General features: G+C 50.9%; 1 protein-coding gene across 1 annotated transcript in view; it reads right to left on the reverse strand.

Moving 5' to 3' along the window:
- ARNT (aryl hydrocarbon receptor nuclear translocator) overlaps positions 1-17,253 on the reverse strand; it is a 40,621-nt gene that overhangs the window by 8,551 nt on the left and 14,817 nt on the right. The window contains exons 6-14 of the mRNA XM_056853209.1: positions 13,372-13,585; positions 11,962-12,175; positions 11,537-11,636; positions 10,341-10,406; positions 9,301-9,386; positions 7,943-8,019; positions 5,924-6,058; positions 4,578-4,652; positions 3,466-3,617 (exon numbers count right to left, since the gene is read on the reverse strand). Coding sequence (XP_056709187.1) covers positions 3,466-3,617; positions 4,578-4,652; positions 5,924-6,058; positions 7,943-8,019; positions 9,301-9,386; positions 10,341-10,406; positions 11,537-11,636; positions 11,962-12,175; positions 13,372-13,585 — 1,119 coding nt within the window. The remainder of the gene's footprint in view (positions 1-3,465; positions 3,618-4,577; positions 4,653-5,923; positions 6,059-7,942; positions 8,020-9,300; positions 9,387-10,340; positions 10,407-11,536; positions 11,637-11,961; positions 12,176-13,371; positions 13,586-17,253) is intronic.

Raw genomic sequence — 17,253 nt, forward strand, 5'->3', positions numbered from 1 at the left:
GCGACAGGTTTTTGCTCACAGGCTGCTTTGGCCGCGGATGTCCAAAGTGAGCCAGCTTCTCCAAGACAGGCAGACACAAGCAGCGAAAAGGAGAAAGAGCTCACTGCAGCAATCAGCTATTCCCAAAAAGGGAGCCAGAGTGGTGTAGTGGTTAAGAGCGGTGGTTTGCAGCGGTGGAGTCTGATCTGGAGAACCGGGTTTGATTCCCAACTCCTCCACATGAGCGGCGGACGCTAATCTGGGTTGGTTTCCCCACTCCTACACATGAAGCCAGCTGGGTGAACTTGGGCTAGTCACACACTCTCAGCCCCACCTACCTCACAGGGTGTCTGTTTTGAGAAGGGGAAGGGAAGGCGATTGTAAGCTGGTTGGAGTCTTTCTTAAGTGGTAGAGAAAGTCGGCATATAAAAACCAACTCTTCTTCTTCATGTGAGTCGGCCTGCACAAGCAAGGAGATAGGCTCCGCGTTGGCCTTGTTAGAACACAACCAATTTTTCCTGTCCAGGCCAGGTGGGGCCAGCCAGCCGTGCTCTGAGATCTAAGACACGTTTACATGGAGAACTCGCACTGGCGTCTGTCTCAGCTTTCTGCCTGTTCACGTCCCTTTGAGGGGGGCATACTTTGGGAATGCTGGGCCTGCAGACACCGAGGTCTGACTCTGAGACTTCTGGTTATTACACCAGTATAGGTTGGCCTTTTTGGCATCGGGCCACCCGCCCCACTGAACGGGAAGGCATCTCTGCACAAAAGCTGCCTGGTACTGCCAAACCACAGAGAAGACGAAGAGTTGGTTTTTACAACCCCTTTTCTCTAAGGGGGCTCACAATCGCCTTCCCTTCCCCACCCCCACAACAGCTACCTTGTGAGGTAGGTGGGGCTGAGAGAGTTCGGAGAGAACTGTGACTGGCTCAAGTTCACCCAGCAGGCTGCATGTGGAGGAGTGGGGAATCAAACCCGGTTCTCCAGATTAGAGTCCGCTGCTCATGTGGAGGAGCGGGGAATCAAACCTGGTTCTCCAGATTAGAGTCCACCATTCTTAACCACTACGCCGCGCGAGATCTAGCTACCCAAGATTGGGTGGAGAAGGTAAAATTATATTAATAGAAAATATTTTTATTTTAAGGCACTTATATCAGGTTAAAAACATTAACAATAATAAAACAGGGCACATTGGCAACTCATAAAGTTGATAGACTTAAACCACACTGACCATACGTGTTTCGGCCTACAGGCCTCCATCAGTGGTCAAATAAAAACACATATAATGCACACACAAGTGATATACAAATGTATGACCAAATAAGATGGATAACTTTATACAAGCCCAGGCATGTGTATGGGATGTTTAATAAATTTCAAATTAAAAAACCCTCTAGGCAGAATACCTGTAAGATGTTCTACACTGGGCTGCATTGGTCTCTTATACAGAGTGTGCATGCAAGTATCAACCTGGAAAAGCGTAGAATCATAGAGTTGGAAGGGACCACCAGGGTCATCTGGTCCAACCCCCCTGCACAATGCAGGAAATTCACAACTACCCCCCACACACCCCCAGTGACCCCTACTCCATGCCCAGAGGATGCCCAAGATGCCCTCCCTCTCATGAACTGCCTAAGGTTGTAGAATCAGCATTGCTGACAGATGGCCATCTAGCCTATTCTTAAAAACCTCCAGGGAAGGAGAGCTTACCACCTCCTGAGGAAGCCTGTTCCACTGAGGAACCGCTCTCACTGTTAGAAAATTCTTCCTAATGTCTAGACGGAAACTCCTTTGACTTAATTTCAACCCGTTGGTTCTGGTCTGACCTTCTGGGGCAACAGAAAACAACTCGGCACCCTCCTCTATATGACAGCCCTTCAAGTACTTGAAGATGGTTATAGTATCACCCCTCAGTCTTCTCCTCTTCAGGCTAAAAGTACCCAGCTCCTTCAGCCTTCCCTCATAGGACTTGGTCTCCAGACCCTCACCATCTTTGTTGCCCTCCTCTGAACACGTTCCAGCTTGTCTACATCTTTCTTAAATTGCGGTGCTTAAAACTGAACACAGTACTCTAGGTGAGGTCTAACCAGAGCAGAGTAAAGCAATCCTTTACTGCACTGGAAAAGCACTGCACTGCATTATATGTGTTTTTATTTGACCACTGATGAAGGCCTGTAGGCCGAAACACGTATGGTCGGTGTGGTTTAAGTCTATCAACCTTACGAGTTGCCACTGTGCCTTGTTTTATCATTGTTAATGTTTTTAACCTGATATAAGCACCTTAAAATAAAAATATTTTTCTACTATATAATTTTACCTTCTCCATCCAACTTCGGCACCCAGCTTCCGGTTCTTTAAGGTTGGGTTTCTTCCCCCTTTGGGTTCTTTAAGGTTGGGTTTCTTCCCCCTTTTTTTGTTCAGTCTTTGAGGTTGGGTTTCTTCCCCCTTTGGGTTCTTTAAGGTTGGGTTTCTTCCCCCTTTTTTTGTTCAGTCTCACGCAAGATCTCCAGTTGTGCTTGCAGGATTCCCCCCAGCACCCCACGCTGGTATATGGAAATGGGATGGATGTGTGTTATGTTTGGAGAAGGGAGGGTGGGAAATGTACAATCTTACTCATGCCTAGTGCTGTTAACCTTCCTCAGCTCACCATTTCAACTGTTAGATCTTTAAGAAACTGAGATAAAGCTTTAAAAAAAAGGTGTTAAACCCACCCTGGAAGCCTTTCCCACACAGCAGATGGGAGAGGGGAAAAGCAGATTGCCAGATTTTGAGGCCGAGGTGGGATTTCGACCAGGGAGGTTAGATCTAGCAGTGGTTTCCAACAGAAGGGACTTCTGTCAGTGGAAGAATGCTTGTTCGCTCTCTCCTTTCTGCTGCCTCCCAAAATTCCACTCTTGGGGACAGAGGACCCGAAGGAACAGCGGGGGGGGGGGGGGTAGGGAAGTCTGCAGCGGGAGGGGGAAATGAGCAAAAATCACCCCCCCCCCTTCAGTTAGCAAAAAATTATCTCTAGTTCCGACTCAGGGATTTCCTGGTTCACAGCTTGGTCCCTCTCTGCCAATGATGCTGCAGATGCTCTCGCCAAGGGTCACCCGCGCCACATGATACGAGGAGATCGTGGCAGCAACGTGGACACAGGAGACAACTGTGCTGGGCAAGGCTGGGGGGGGATCCCAATCCCATCTGCACACATCCACGTGTCAGAATGTTTGACCACATTCTGTGACTTTGTTCTACGGCTCAGCCAATGGCAGGGAAGGAGGGAAGGAGCCTTCGCAGAAAAGAGAGACCCTCTTCACCGATGGCAGCTTAAGGCAGCTGAAACAACCTTCCACCCGAATCCAACCCCGAGCCGCGCCTCCAACTTGGGAGGGGGGAGTCCCGCAGCCCATGGAAGAAACCCTTGCCGCCCCCCCCCCCACAACCCTTCCAGAGAGAAATGACCAGGCCCAGCTGCAGGCAGCTGGGCTGTTTCTGGGTACGTACTTCACGTTGGTGTTGGTACAGATGATGTACTCGATCTCATCCGAGTACGGATTCTGGAATGTAAAGGAACTGGTTCTCATCCAGAGCCATTCTCGGTTCTTGGACCGGAAACGGAACATGACAGACAGAACCTGGCCTTTTAACTTCACCACCTGGAAAAACGTTAATGCCGTCAGCTGCAGCAGCAGAAAAGGCGACGCCCCAGGAAGCCCCTCGCACGCCCCCCCCTTCGCTCAGCAATTGCTACATCTCCTCCTTCTCTGCTACCTTTACGGCAGCTATTGCTGGAGGATCTGGATTTTGATGCTGAGCATGTAAACATACGAAGCTGCCTTATACTGAATCAAATCACTGGCCCACCAACATCAGGATTATCTGTTCAGACTCACAGGGTCTCTCCAGGGTCTCACGCAGAGGTCTTTAGCATCACCTACTGCCAGATCTCCTTAACTGGAGATGCCGGGGCTTCAACCTGGGACCGTCTGCATGCCTAGCAGATGTTCTGCCACTGAGCCACAGCCCCTCCCCATATGTGTGTGCATTGGGGAATCACAGAACCATAGAGTAGGAAGGGACCACGAGGCTCATCTAGTCCAATCATTTGCACAATGAAGGAAATTCACAACTGCCTGCCCCCCCATACGCCCAGTGACCCCTACTCCATGAGTAGAAGGTGGCAAACAACAACAACAAAACCCTCTAGGATCCCTGGCCAATCTGGCCTGGAGGAAAATTCCTTCCTGACCGCAAAGAGATGATTGGCATTACCCTGTGGGCATGTAAGAAAGGGCCACGAGAGCCAAGCACTGGCACAGCCCTTCCTGCCCTCCCTCTCATGATCTGCCTAAGTTCACAGAGTCAGCACTGCTGACAGATGGCCATCTAGCCTCTGCTTCAAAACCTTCATAGAAGGAGAATCCAAATCTGCCCTTTCCATAAGTGACTTTGGAGGATAATGGTTATGACAGTGGAATGCAGTGTCATGTTCAACTTGGAAGCCAGCTTCCCCACCCCCCAGTAGAAAGACTCCAACACTTTGCTTAAAACCTGGACATAATCCTGGACCGAAGAGGCTGACAGTGAGACTGTTCTAAAGGTACCCATCTGGTTACCTGCTGGAAGCTGTCCCGCAACAGCTGTTGGTCTTCTGGGTGGCAGAAGTCCACGATATCCTTTCCTAAGAGCTCCTAGTGGGGAAGAGGTATCAAAGGGAGACTATGTTAAGCGAGCAAGTTTCCACCCCCCGCCCACCCACCCACCAGCTCTAAATTCCACAAGCCACAGGGCGCAGAGATGCCGTTCTGACGTGAGGCTCTGCCTAATCGAGCCATCCCCCTTCCCTGGTTTAGGTATGCAGAATATACCCTTAGTATGGCCCCAATCCTCACTCTCCCCCACCCCCAACATTTTGGGAGGACATCTCTTTCTTTGAAGCATCAATTTTTTTTGAGCGGCCACTCAGGAGCAAACTGGTCTCATGAATTAAAACCCCTTTTGCCGATCAAAATGTGCCCCCAGTTAACCGAAGAAGAAGAATTGATTTTTATATGCCGACTTTCTCTACAGCTTAAGGAAGAACCAAACCAGCTTACAATCACCTTCCCCTCCCCTCCCCACAACAGACACCCTGTGAGGTAGGTGGGGCTGAGAAAGCTCTAAGAGAGCTGTGACTAGCCCAAGGTCACCCAGCTGGCCTCATGTGTAGGAGTGGGGAAACCAACCTGGTTCACCAGATTAGCCCCCGCCACTCATGTGGAGGAGTGGGGAATGCAGAAGGTCCCAGTTTCAATCACCGGCATCTCCAGTTAAAGGGACCAGGCAAGTAGGTGATGTGAAAGACCCCTCCCGGAGAGCCATGGAGAGGGGCTGTGGCTCAGTGGAGGAGCCTCTGCTTGGCATGCAGAAGGTCCCAGGTTCAATCCCTGGCATCTCCAGTTAAAGGGACCAGGCAAGTAGGTGATGTGAAAGACCCCTGCCTGAGACCCTGGAGAGCCATGGAGAGGGGCTGTGGCTCAGTGGAAGAGCCTCTGCTTGGCATGCAGAAGGTCCCAGGTTCAATCCCCAGCATCTCCAGTTAAAGGGACCAGGCAAGTAGGTGATGTGAAAGACCTCTACCTGAGACCCCGGAGAGCCATGGAGAGGGGCTGTGGCTCAGTGGAAGAACCTCTGCTTGGCATGCAGAAGGTCCCAGGTTCAATCCCCAGCATCTCCAGTTAAAGGAACCAGACAAGTAGGTAATGTGAAAGACCTCTGCCTGAGACCCTGAGACCTGCTGCCGGTCTGAGTAGACAATACTGACTTTGATGGACCAAGGGTCTGATGCAGTAGAAGGCAGCTTCATGTGTTCAACTGTCCCCCTCCCTCTCTGGGCTCCTTCGCAGAAGCAAAACTCCGGAGGAGAGAGGGAGCTCGCAGAAGCAAGGCCTCTTCCCCCGGGGAAGCCCTCCTGGTTCCCCACCTGCGGCTGGTAGCCGACCGTGGCCACGCAGCGGTGGTCCACGAAGGTGAAGATGCCGTCCGTGTTGTGCCGGGAAATGAACTCAGTCGGCTGGCACACGGTGCTCATGTCTGCGCAGCTGGGGGAGCTTGTGACCTGCCAGGGAGAGAAAGGACATCCCATTTGGGGACAGGACAGAGAGCGCGTCTTCTCCCTCTCAGACTAGAACTGGAGGGCAACCAACGAAGCCAACAGGCGGCAGGATTGAGGATGGACAAAAGGAAATACTTCTTTACTCAGCCAGTGATTAAAATGTGGAATTCCCTGCCGGAGGATGTCGTGATGGCCACAGGCAGAGACAGCTTTAAAAGGATTAGACAGATTCATGGAGGAGGGGTCTATCAGTGGCTACTAGCCATGGTGACTAAAGGGAACCTCCATGTTCAGAGGCAATCAACCTCTGAATCCCAGTGCCAGGAGGCAACATCAGGGGAGGGCCTCGGCCTCTCTGCCCTGTTGTTGGACCTCCAGAGGAACTGGTTGGCCCCTGTGTGGGGCGGGATGCTGGACTAGATGGATCCTCACTGGCCTGATCCAGCCAGTTCTAATCCTCTCCTGAACGGAGGAAGGGGTAGACTACTGGGGGAGATGGCTGAAAACCCATCCCTCACTTCAGCCTCTCACTTTTTCCAACCCGTCAGCCTGTCAGCCGCTTTCCCACCTCCAGTTGGTTGAAGCGGAAAATCCCAGACCAGCACAAAGCTGCTGGCTGAGCCGCCATCTTTCCAGGGATGCCTTCTCCCTCCTGAGGCACCTCCGAGGCAGCTGGCAAGCTTTAAAGCTCCTTTTATGAACCGAAGGGAGCTAACCTGAGCTTATCCTTGGGCCAGCTTTGGCCCAGGGCCACAACATGCCAACCACTCCACCTAGGGTGGGATGGGGGGCTAGGTTTTGATACCTGTTACTTTCCTCACTTTCTTCCCAAGCCTCGGAAGATGTTTGTTCACCAATCTAGAAAGCCTCAAAAATTGCAGTCTTCCATCAGGTAAGCAAGAAATTAGTCCCCCATTGCCTCTCAGTAAAACAGAAGGTTGGGAATTGCTTTATAGAGCCATGGGACGATGCACATGTTTATTTATTCATTTTCCGCTTTTCTCCCCAGTTGAAGAAGAGGAGTTGGTTTTTATATGCTGACTTTCTCTACCTTTTTCAGGATAATCAAACCCTCTAACAATCTCCTTCCCTTCCCTTCCCCTCCCCACAACAGACACCCTGTGAGGTAGGTGGGGGCTGAGAGAGCTCTAAGAGAGCTGTGACTAGCCCAAGGTCACCCAGCTGGCTTCATGTGGAGGAGTGTGGGATCGAACCCGGTTCACCAGATCAGAGTCCACCGCTCTTAACCAGTACGCCATGCTGGCTTTGAGGCTCAAAGTGGCTTTTAGAACACTGTTCACCCCTCCTCCATTTCCCCACACCAACAACCCTGTGAGTTTGTGACAAGTCCAAGGTCATCCAGCAAGCTTCCATGGTAGGAGAGGCAATTCAAACCTGGGTCGCCCAGGGTCCTAAGTCCGCCTCCCTACCAGAGGAGAGCCAGCGTTGTATGGTGGTTAACAGTGGTTGTTTGGAGCTGTAATCTGGAGAACTGGGTTTGATTCCCCACTCCTTCACGTGAGAGGTGGAGGCTAATCTGGTGAACTGGATTTGTTCACCAGCTGTCTCAGCCCCACCTACCTCACAGGGTGTCTGTAGTGGGGAGGGGAAAGGAAGGTGATTATAAGCCGGAATCTGCCTTAAGTGGTAGAGAAAGTCAGCATTTAAAAACCAACTCTTTTTCTTCTTCTTCTTCTACCCACTACACCGCACTGGGTGTTGAATGCACCAAACTCGGGAGTTGCTCCTTTTGGCTAGCACAGATCTTAGGCCGGGTTCAGCCACCAGTGGCCAAAAGATGGACAAGCAGTGTAGTGACGGCCAGCTGCTGACTGCTGGGCACCTGGGACCTAACAGCACCTGGAGGCCCCGGAAAACAGAGCTTACCTGGAGCCTGCCAATGGCCACGAGGCAAAACTTGCTTCCCTGCCCAGTGTCTGGATCATCGTCTGGCAGAGAAACCCCTGGGACGGAAAAGAGAGGCATTTAAGTCAGAGGCAAGCGATGTGTCCCGTTTGCCGTGTGACGAGCAGCCTGCCTGTGCAGGCGGCAATTCTGATGGATTTCATAGAATCATAGAGTTGGAAGGGGCCATACAGGACATCTAGTCCAACCCCCTGCTTAATGCAGGATCAGCCTAGAGAATCCCTGACAAGTTTGTCCAGCCTCTGCTTAAAGACTGCCAGTAAGGGGGAAGCTCACCACCTCCCTAGGTAGCCGATTCCACTGTCGAACAACTCTTTCCGTAAAAATGTTTTTCCTAATATCCAGCCAGTACCTTTCTGCCCACCACTTAAACCCATTATTGCAAGTCCTATCCTCTGCTGCCAACAGGAACAGCTCCCTGCCCTCCTCTAAATCCTTCAGATACTTCAAGAGAGCAATCATGTCCCCCCTCAGCCTCCTCTTCTCCAGACTGAACATTCCCAACTCCCTCAGCCTTTCCTTGCAGGGCTTGGTCTCCAGGCCCCTGATCATCCTCGTTGCTCTCCTCTGCACCCGCTCAATTCTGCTCACGGGAGAGAAAGCAGGAGGGCAGGGCGGGTGTGGTTAGGCATCTGACTGGTCAAAAAACTGCTGGGCCAACGGACCAGCCAAACACTGGCAAACAGGGTTTTTTTCTTAAGCACTGGCTTAATTTAGAAGTGGAAAAAAAGAATGGGTTGAGGGGTTTTCCTCACCGACAGGTTTGAGGCTCACAGTCATGGCAAACACAAATCATTTTACTGTTATGGTGAAACAACGAAACAAACTTTTTAAACGACAGTAATGAAGATGGTAATGAAGACTCAACTGAGGCTATCGTACACATTATGGGAAGACAAGTGTCACTGGAAGAGACAACAATACGAGGAAAGGTTGAAGGCAGCAGGCAAAGAGGACCAAACCTGAGTTTAATATCAAGGACGATATGGACTTATCTTTAGATATCTGGAAACCTTTTATAGAAGGTTATGTGATCTGCCACCACCGCTATTACAGTTGTATTTCTACTTTCTATATATGGTCCCCTCCCTTTTTTAGGTTTTCAATTCTTTTTCAAATTTTTAAAAATAGATTTAAAAAAATTAACTAGCTCGCTCGCAAACCTGATGGGGCGGAGAATTGCAGCTGAAGTAACAGGGGAACCAGGGTGGATTGCCGGAATTTAAAAAGAACATCTGAACGACACCACCACCACCCCAAAAAAAAAAACTGGAGCCCCTTGCAGCGTGCCTCGCACACGTCTGAGAAAAAGCCAATACCTGCTGGGGGCCACGCTTTAATGTAGCCTGTGCAGTGGACCACAACGAAACGGGGCTCGCCGTCCTTCACCGCACCTAAGCCGTTCCTGAGCGAGAGAGGAGAGAAGAAAGATTTTCGGCAAGGTGGAGCAGTGGTTAAGGTGTCGGCCTTAGACTGAACCAGGCCCTTGGTCCATTGAGATCAGCGTTGGCAGCAGCTCTCCAGGGTCCCAGGAGGAGGTCTTTCACAACAGCTACTGACTGCCTTGTCCTTTTTTAACTGGAGATGCTGGGGATTGAACCTGGGACCTTCTGCCTGCCAAGCAGATGCCCTACCACTGAGCCTTGGGCCCTCCCAATGAAACTGACTTCTATCAGGCCGTTGGCCTTTCCAGGTCAGCACTGTCTACTCAGACTGGCAGTGGCTCTCCAGGGCCTCAGGCAGAGAAAAATCTTTCTCATCACCTACTTGCCTGGTCGTTTAACTGGAGATGCTGTGGATGGAACCTGGGACCTTGTGCATGCCAAGCAGAGGCTCTACCACTGAGCCACGGGCCCTCACCAAAACATGAATCTTCCTTAGACTGACTCAGACCCTTGGTCCATCATGGTCAGTATTGTCTACTCAAACTGGCAGCGGCTCTCCAGGGTGCGAGGAGGACGACTCTCACAACAGCTACTGCCTTGTCTTTTTACTGGAGATGCTGGGGATTCAACCTGGGACCTGCTGCATGCCAAGCAGATTCTTTGCTACTGAGCCACGGCCCCATCCCCAAACATCTACCTATGAAGATGATGCAGGGGAGCAAACAAAAGCGCATTTTGGGGTGGGGCTGAGGGGAGTTCTTGGCTGGATATGCTGGGAGCCAGCTGAGGCCCAGGACTACAGTGATAGTTTCAGCAGCTGTTCGGGTGGAGAACCGGCCCTGCGCCCTGAGCAAAACAGTCGGGTGGTGCCCGGGGTTGCCTGCCCCTGGACAGGCATCACCATCTCACACAAGCCTGCGTGCAGCCTATCCCTTGCCCCCACCAAGGCTCCCTGCATGGCCTACGGGCTTCACCTGCATCGGTTCCTCATAAAGCTGAGGCGGTTCATGGAGACCGGATCGACCGCGCTGTTGCCGCACCTGGAAAGCGGGAGACAGAAAATCTGTTTTTTTGGCTGCTCTAAAATAAACAGACTCGGGTTACATTAACGTTTTTTTAAAGAATTAACTATATTTGCAGAATCATAGAATCAGAGTTGAAAGGGACCACCAGGGTCATCTAGTCCAACCCCCTGCACAATGCAGGAAATTCACAATTACCTCCCCCCACACCCCGTGACCCCTATTCCATGCCCAGAAGATGGCTGAAGTGCCCTCCCTCTCATCATCTGCCTAAGGTCACAGAATCAGCATTGCTGACAGATGGCCATCTAAGCCTCTTCTTAAAAGCCTCCAGGGAAGGAGAGCTCACCACCTCCTGAGGAAGCCTGTTCCACTGATTGCCCCCATCCCTTCCCGACAGCCATTCTGGGATGGTGCTCACTGCCCTTTCCCAAAATTCCAGAAGTGCCCACAGGGCTCAACAAGTCTTCTCCTCCCCTGGGCTTGCTGATGTAACTTAGGAGGCTGTTGATAGGGTAAGTAATCCTTTTGGTTTCTTCTCCTTTAAACTGTGTAGTTCTGACCCTGTGTTTATGTTTTTGTGGCATTCTGTGGGCCTGCCAGACTGAAAAGTGGGCAGACTTTTAAATACACGGGTCCCAAACCCTTTCAAGCATGCACGCACCTTTGGAACAGCACAGTGAGCAGCCATGCAACGGCTGACATAAGAGGCAGCGTCAGTCACGCAAGGGCTGCAGCAGGAAGTGGAGCCAGCCGTGCAATAGCTGCCGCAGCTGACCTTCCGTCACACGGCAAAGATTCTTGTGCTGCCGTGGCAGCAGCTGAAACTAATGTTTTTTTAAAAATCTGCACAGCCAATCAAGCTCCAGCAGCCAATAAGAAGCCTTGCTAGGCAAAACGCCTGCCTGACTCCGCCCACTTTCTAAAAACACTTGCCAGTCACTAAAAAAAGGCTTTGGTGGGCATCCAAGTTGGAGATCCCTGTTTTTAAAAAATAATATATGTTTTTAAAATCTCCCAGGAAGATAAAAGCAGACAAACATAATCAAGTTCTTCGGTGTATTTTTGAACAGGAAAGTAACTGGGGAATGTTATCAATAAATCAGGAACATCAGCCAGCACCTGGAGATAGGATTTCTGGTTGTTACCTCATCCGGCATATGAAGGACCTCCGGGACCCCATGCACATCCTCATGGACTGCTGCCCTTCTTTCTTGACAGTTCCCGTCTTCAGATCAAGGATACGACCTGAGAAGAGATCCAAAGTGAGGACACTTTTCTTTGGGTAAAGCCTGAACACCGGAGGAGGAGGAGAAGAGGAAGAAGGAAGAAGGAGGAGGAAGAAGGGAGAAGAATTGGTTTTTATACCCCACTTTTCTCTACCTTTAAGGAGTCTCAAAGGGGCCTACATTCGCCTTCCCTTCCTCTCCCCACAACAGACACCTTGTGAGGTCGGTGGGGTGAGAGAGTTCAGAGAGAACTGCGACTGGCCCACGGAAAGGCTTTTAGTTGAGAAACATTCAACTCGTACCACATCAGCGGGCCCAGGCGCACCACAAAAGGCAAGGCTTACCTGTCAGCGCGTTCTCCGAAGTGGAGAGCTGCTCCCGCAGTTTGTCCATGTCGTCGGGGTGCACCTGGTCGTAGAGGGTGCGGCCAAACCACTCGGACTGGGGCTGGTTCAGGACGGGCGTCACCGAGTCAGAGACGTAGACCACCCTGCCGGTCTCGCAGGACACGATGAAGAGGAACCCGTCGGCTGCCTCCAGAATCAAGTGCTTGAGTTCCTACAGAACGAACCGAGGGGGGCGTTGGACATTGTGGTGGCTGATGCGGAACCTGCAAAGTGCTCGGAAGATTCTCCTCATGCAAGACCGCTCTGCCTTGTCGCTGAGAAGCAGAACCTCCTCCTGCTTCTCCTCCAGGAAGCACCTCTCAGTGATACGTGGCCAAGGAGGGGGCACAAACCCAAAGGAAGGGAAACACCCCCAACGGAGAGCTCGTCTGATGGGGGGGGAGCGAAGGAAAGAGACTTTCTTTCCTTGCGCCCATCCCTCTGCCCACAATTCAGGCCAGCTCTCAGTGATGAGAGGGAGGGCATCTTGGCCAACTTCTGGGCATGGAGTAGGGGTCATTGGGTGTGTGTGTGGGGGGAGGGTAATTGTGAATTTCCTGCATTGTGCGGGGGGTGGACTGGATGACCCTGGCGGTCCCTTCCAACTCTATGATTGTATGATGTGTACCCCTTAATATAGGGGTCCTGTCGGGGACAGGTTGTGTGGGTGGTGAAGGCAACTGAGCATGGGCGATGGGAAGACTTGCAAGTGGGAGAAGGATGTACAGGAAGGGGAGGGGCATGCAGGTGTAGTTGGAAAAAGGAAGGAAGGAAGAAGAGTTAGTTTTTATATGCCGATTTTCGCTACCTTTTAAGGAGAACCAAACCGGCTTGCAATCGCCTTCCCTTCCTCTCCCCACAACAGACACCTGGTGAGGTAGGTGGAGCTGAGAGATTTCAGGGAGAGCTGTGACAAGCCCAAGGTCACCCAGCTGGCTTCATGTGGAGGAGCAAGGAATCAAACCCGGTTCTCCAGATTTAGAATCTGCCGCTCATGTGGAGGAGTGGGGAATCGAATCTGGTTCTCCAGATTAGAGTCCACTGTTCATGTGGAAGAGTGGGGAATTGAACCCGGCTCTCCAGATTAGAGTCCACTGTTCATGAGGTAGAAGGGGAATTGAACCTGGTTCTCCAGATTAGAGTCCGCGGCTCATGTGGTAGAATGGGGAATCGACCCCGTCCTCCAGATTAGAGTCCAGTGCTCTTAAACACTACCCCACACTGGCTTGCAGGTGTAGGTGAGGGGCATGCAGATGTAGGTGGGAAAAAGAACGCATGAGGGGAGGGGTGGGCAGATGGGCCCCCTCCAGGCACTGTCGGCTCAGGGGGCCCCAAAGCTGGAACCGGCCCTATACGGCGGCCACAGACCTGATCCGTGAGGAAGGAGGGCTTGTAGGTGCCATCGGTGGAGGTGTTCCCAGTGCCCCGGAGGGATTTCATGTGCGAGACGGCCATCCGCAAGATGGTGAGCTTGTCCGGCTTGCGGGCCAGGGCGCTGCAGGTAGGGACCATGTCGGAAAGCTCGGTGATGTAGGCCGTCATCTTATTCCGCCGCCGGCGCTCGATCTCGCTGTGGTTCTCCCTGGGCACAGGGTCAGAGAAAGAGAGAAGGGGACCAGATTACAAAAGTCAGCTAGATCAGCTATACGTGGTCGGCTCTGCCATTTAGGATTTAAAAAAAAGGAGAAGGAAAGAGAACAGGAAAAAGGGTCAGGCGCTTGCGTTAGGGGGCTTCAAACACACTCATGCTGGGCATGCCACAGTGAAAGGAAGGAGGAGAATTTCAGCTGAGGGGGGGGAATTTTTTTATTGTAGGAGCTGTAGCTGTGCTGGATGAAGTCAACGGTCTATTTAGTTTAGCAGCCTGTTTCTGGCTGCAGCCAGGAGATCGCACATGCAGGGCACGAATGGGGTGACTGGGCCCCGTTGTGGAAAGTAGAGCTACAGTGCCCCTGACCTTGGAGGTTCCATTAAGCTAAGGTGGCCAACAGCCATTGAAAGAGCCTTTCTCCCCAGAATAACTGCCATTTGACCTAACACGCTGTTCGATGCATACACATTCTTAGAAGCCCGGCATGAAACACAAGATGGGACATGGGAGCCATGTTCTAGTGTACAAGGAATAAATAACTGTACAAGAAGCTTCACTAGACTAGAAGGGCTTTTATGTATTTTCTGCTATGCATTATGATACTACTATATTATTAGGATGTGTACTAGACTACAATTCTATGCCCGACCACTGAGGAAGGCCTTTTTTTAGGCCGAAACACGTTTGGTCCTCACTGGATAATTGTACTTTGATAATTGTAAGATTTTACATCGAATGTGTATGAGTTTTCAAGTATTTATTTACTGTGAAAGACTTGCCCATGTTATAGGCCTTATGTTTTTAACTTTACTGCGCACCATATTAAAATTTAGATATTTGTAATTTTAGCATTTTCTAGCTCAACCTCTTCAGTTTGGATTTAGACCAGAGGTGTTAAACATAAGGCCCACGGGCTGGATCCGGCCCCTTGAGAGCTCTTATCTGGCCTGCGAGAAAGCCGAGACAGCCACCGCCTAACTCTTGATCTGGGCTAGTGAGGCATGGCCCGGCCCAACCAAGTAACATTTATGTCATATCCAGCCCTTGTAACAATTGAATTTGACACCCCTGCTTTAGACCAAAGATCCATCTAGATCACCACTCAGTGATCAGGCAGATGCCTCTGGGAAGCTCACCAACGAGTCGTTAAGAGAACTGACCATCCCCTATAGACTGCTTCCAATGGTCAATGCTCAGAGGTAGACTACCCCCAAACATGGAAGTTCTACCGAGCTGTCCTGGCTAATACATGCGTTAGTGCTTCTGCCACCTAGGAGAATGTCAAAGAGGAGCTGTCTGTTGGGCGTGAGCAGAGACGCAGGATTCACTGGGCTCTCTTGGCAAGCGACCTTAATTGGCAAGTGACCTTAAACGGCAAGAACCCAAAGAACGAGACAATGATGCGCGCCGACACCTTTCCTGGTGCCCGCCAAGTGTTTTAGGCCATTGGAGTTGGAATGGCTGAGCAGGTTTTTCAAAACACTGCTTTGGCAGCAGCCGCCTCCACAGCAGCTGCTCCAGGCATACTCTTTAAAGAGGAAATTTCATCCCAAGGCTGAGGGATTCCTCTTCATTGCAGGATGTTGCACTCCAAGCTGTACGTATGGGTCAAACCCTAACCCTGCTACAACCAAAATTGTGGAAACCAACTCCAGGATCCCACCGCTTCCCTTCCCCCTCCAGAAAAGAGAGAAGTTACACCAGGTTTCCTACGAGGAAAACAATTAGGTTAGAGGATGCAAAGAGACTGTGGGATGAGGGGGTGCAGAGGGAAGCCATGAGATGGAAGATGAAACTGGATGAATGGCAAAGTGAGGAAGGAACGACACAAAAGAGTGAGATTCAATTCACAGGCCTAGAAGGGATGGGCCTTGCACTTCCCTGCAGGACGGGACTGTCTCTCAGAAAAGGGGGGTTTTGGGTGGAAAGGGGGTACTTAGCAAAGATGGCATCATAGAGCTGGAAAGGACCATAAGGGTCATCTAGTCCAACCCCCTGCACAATGCAGGAAATTCACAACTACCTCCCCCCCCACACACACACACACCCAGTGACCCCTACTCCATGCCCAGAAGATGGGGGGAACCCCTCCAGGATCCCTGGCCAATCTGGCCTGGAGGAAAATTGCTTCCTGACCCCAAAGTGGCGATCGACATTACCCCGGGCATGTAAGAAAGGGCCACGAGAGTGAAACAATGGCAAAACCCTTCTGGTCCTCCCTCTCATGATCTGCTGAATTCTGCTGAAACACTGGCATGCACCGGACTTCTGCAGATTGCCCGGATCTCTGAGTGATCCTTGCTCTAATCTGGTGAACTGGGTTGGTTTCCCCACTCATACACACGAAGCCAGCCTGGTGACCTTGGTCTAGTCACAGCTCTCTTAGAGCTCTCTCAGCCACACCTACTTCACAGGGTGTCTGTTGTGGGAAGGGAAGGTGATTGTAAGCCGGTTTGAGTCTCCCTTAAGTGGCAGAGAAAGTCGGCATATAAAAACCAACTCCTTCCTCCCTTCCAAATACTGACCAGGGCCAACCCTGATTACATTCCGAGACCTGATGAGATTGGGCTAGCCTGGGACATCCAGGTTAAGGCGAGAGATGAATAGAGGTGTGGTTTGCCCTTGCCTGCCCCTGCGTAGCAACCCTGGACTTCCTTGGTGGTGTCTCATCCAAGGACTAACCAGGACCGACCCTGCTTCGCTTCCGAGATAGGGCTGGCCCTTGGAGTCAGGGAAGATTTAAATTCCCCCAGAAATGGGTCGGGATATCTTTCAGCACCATAACCTCCGCAGCTGTGTGGCCAACACCGATGTGCTCCCCCTTGCTTTCCCCACCAAATATCTGGTTCCCAGCTGGAAACTAGTTTTGATAGGAAGTGGCAAGTCAAGGAAAGCCAACTCCCCACATCCCGAAACAGCCTGCTGCCCGAGCCCCACTGCCTTGGAAACAACTCATCCAGACTCACCTCTCACCTCCGGGGTTGGGGGCTGGACGGTACTGCTTGGATGGCCAGATTCCACCCAGGGCCCACCAGCTGCCGACCCCAAACACAGACCCGCTTACAACAACCAGAACGTCATGCACAGGATAAATGAACTGGTCAGAAACAACTGGACAAACAGGTCACTCCCTGTGACAAAGACTGAATGGACATTAAGTCTGACATCAGAAACCACAACATCCAGAAACCAGAGGGGGGGACATTTTAACCTTCCAGGACCTTCAGCTGCTGATTTAAGAGTAGCAGTTCTCTTACAAAGGGATTTCAAAGGGAGGTTAGAAAGAGAGACTGCTGAATTACAACTAATAATAAAGCTCAAGACAATGCATTCTCCTGGGTTGAAAAGAGAGCTGGGATTCCTGTCTCATTACCAATGCTACGGAATAACCGAAAAGGGAAAAGAAACTCAACCTAAACAAATAATTCAAAGTTGAGCTGAATATTATACAAAATGTTATTATAATTTATAATGATAATTTATTATAGAGTGCACACGCGTTAAAAACACTAGGCCCAAAACATATAGGCATCAAATTAAAATCACTAAATATCCAACATTTTAATTTTATGCCTCTTTAAATGATTTTAATTTTGTTTTCATTACCAATGCTATGCCTACTACCCCTCTGCATATCACACCAGTCCAATCACACCTGC

This window comes from Euleptes europaea, chromosome 7 (genome assembly GCF_029931775.1).
Source record: "Euleptes europaea isolate rEulEur1 chromosome 7, rEulEur1.hap1, whole genome shotgun sequence".
In the NCBI taxonomy this organism is placed as follows: domain Eukaryota; kingdom Metazoa; phylum Chordata; class Lepidosauria; order Squamata; family Sphaerodactylidae; genus Euleptes; species Euleptes europaea.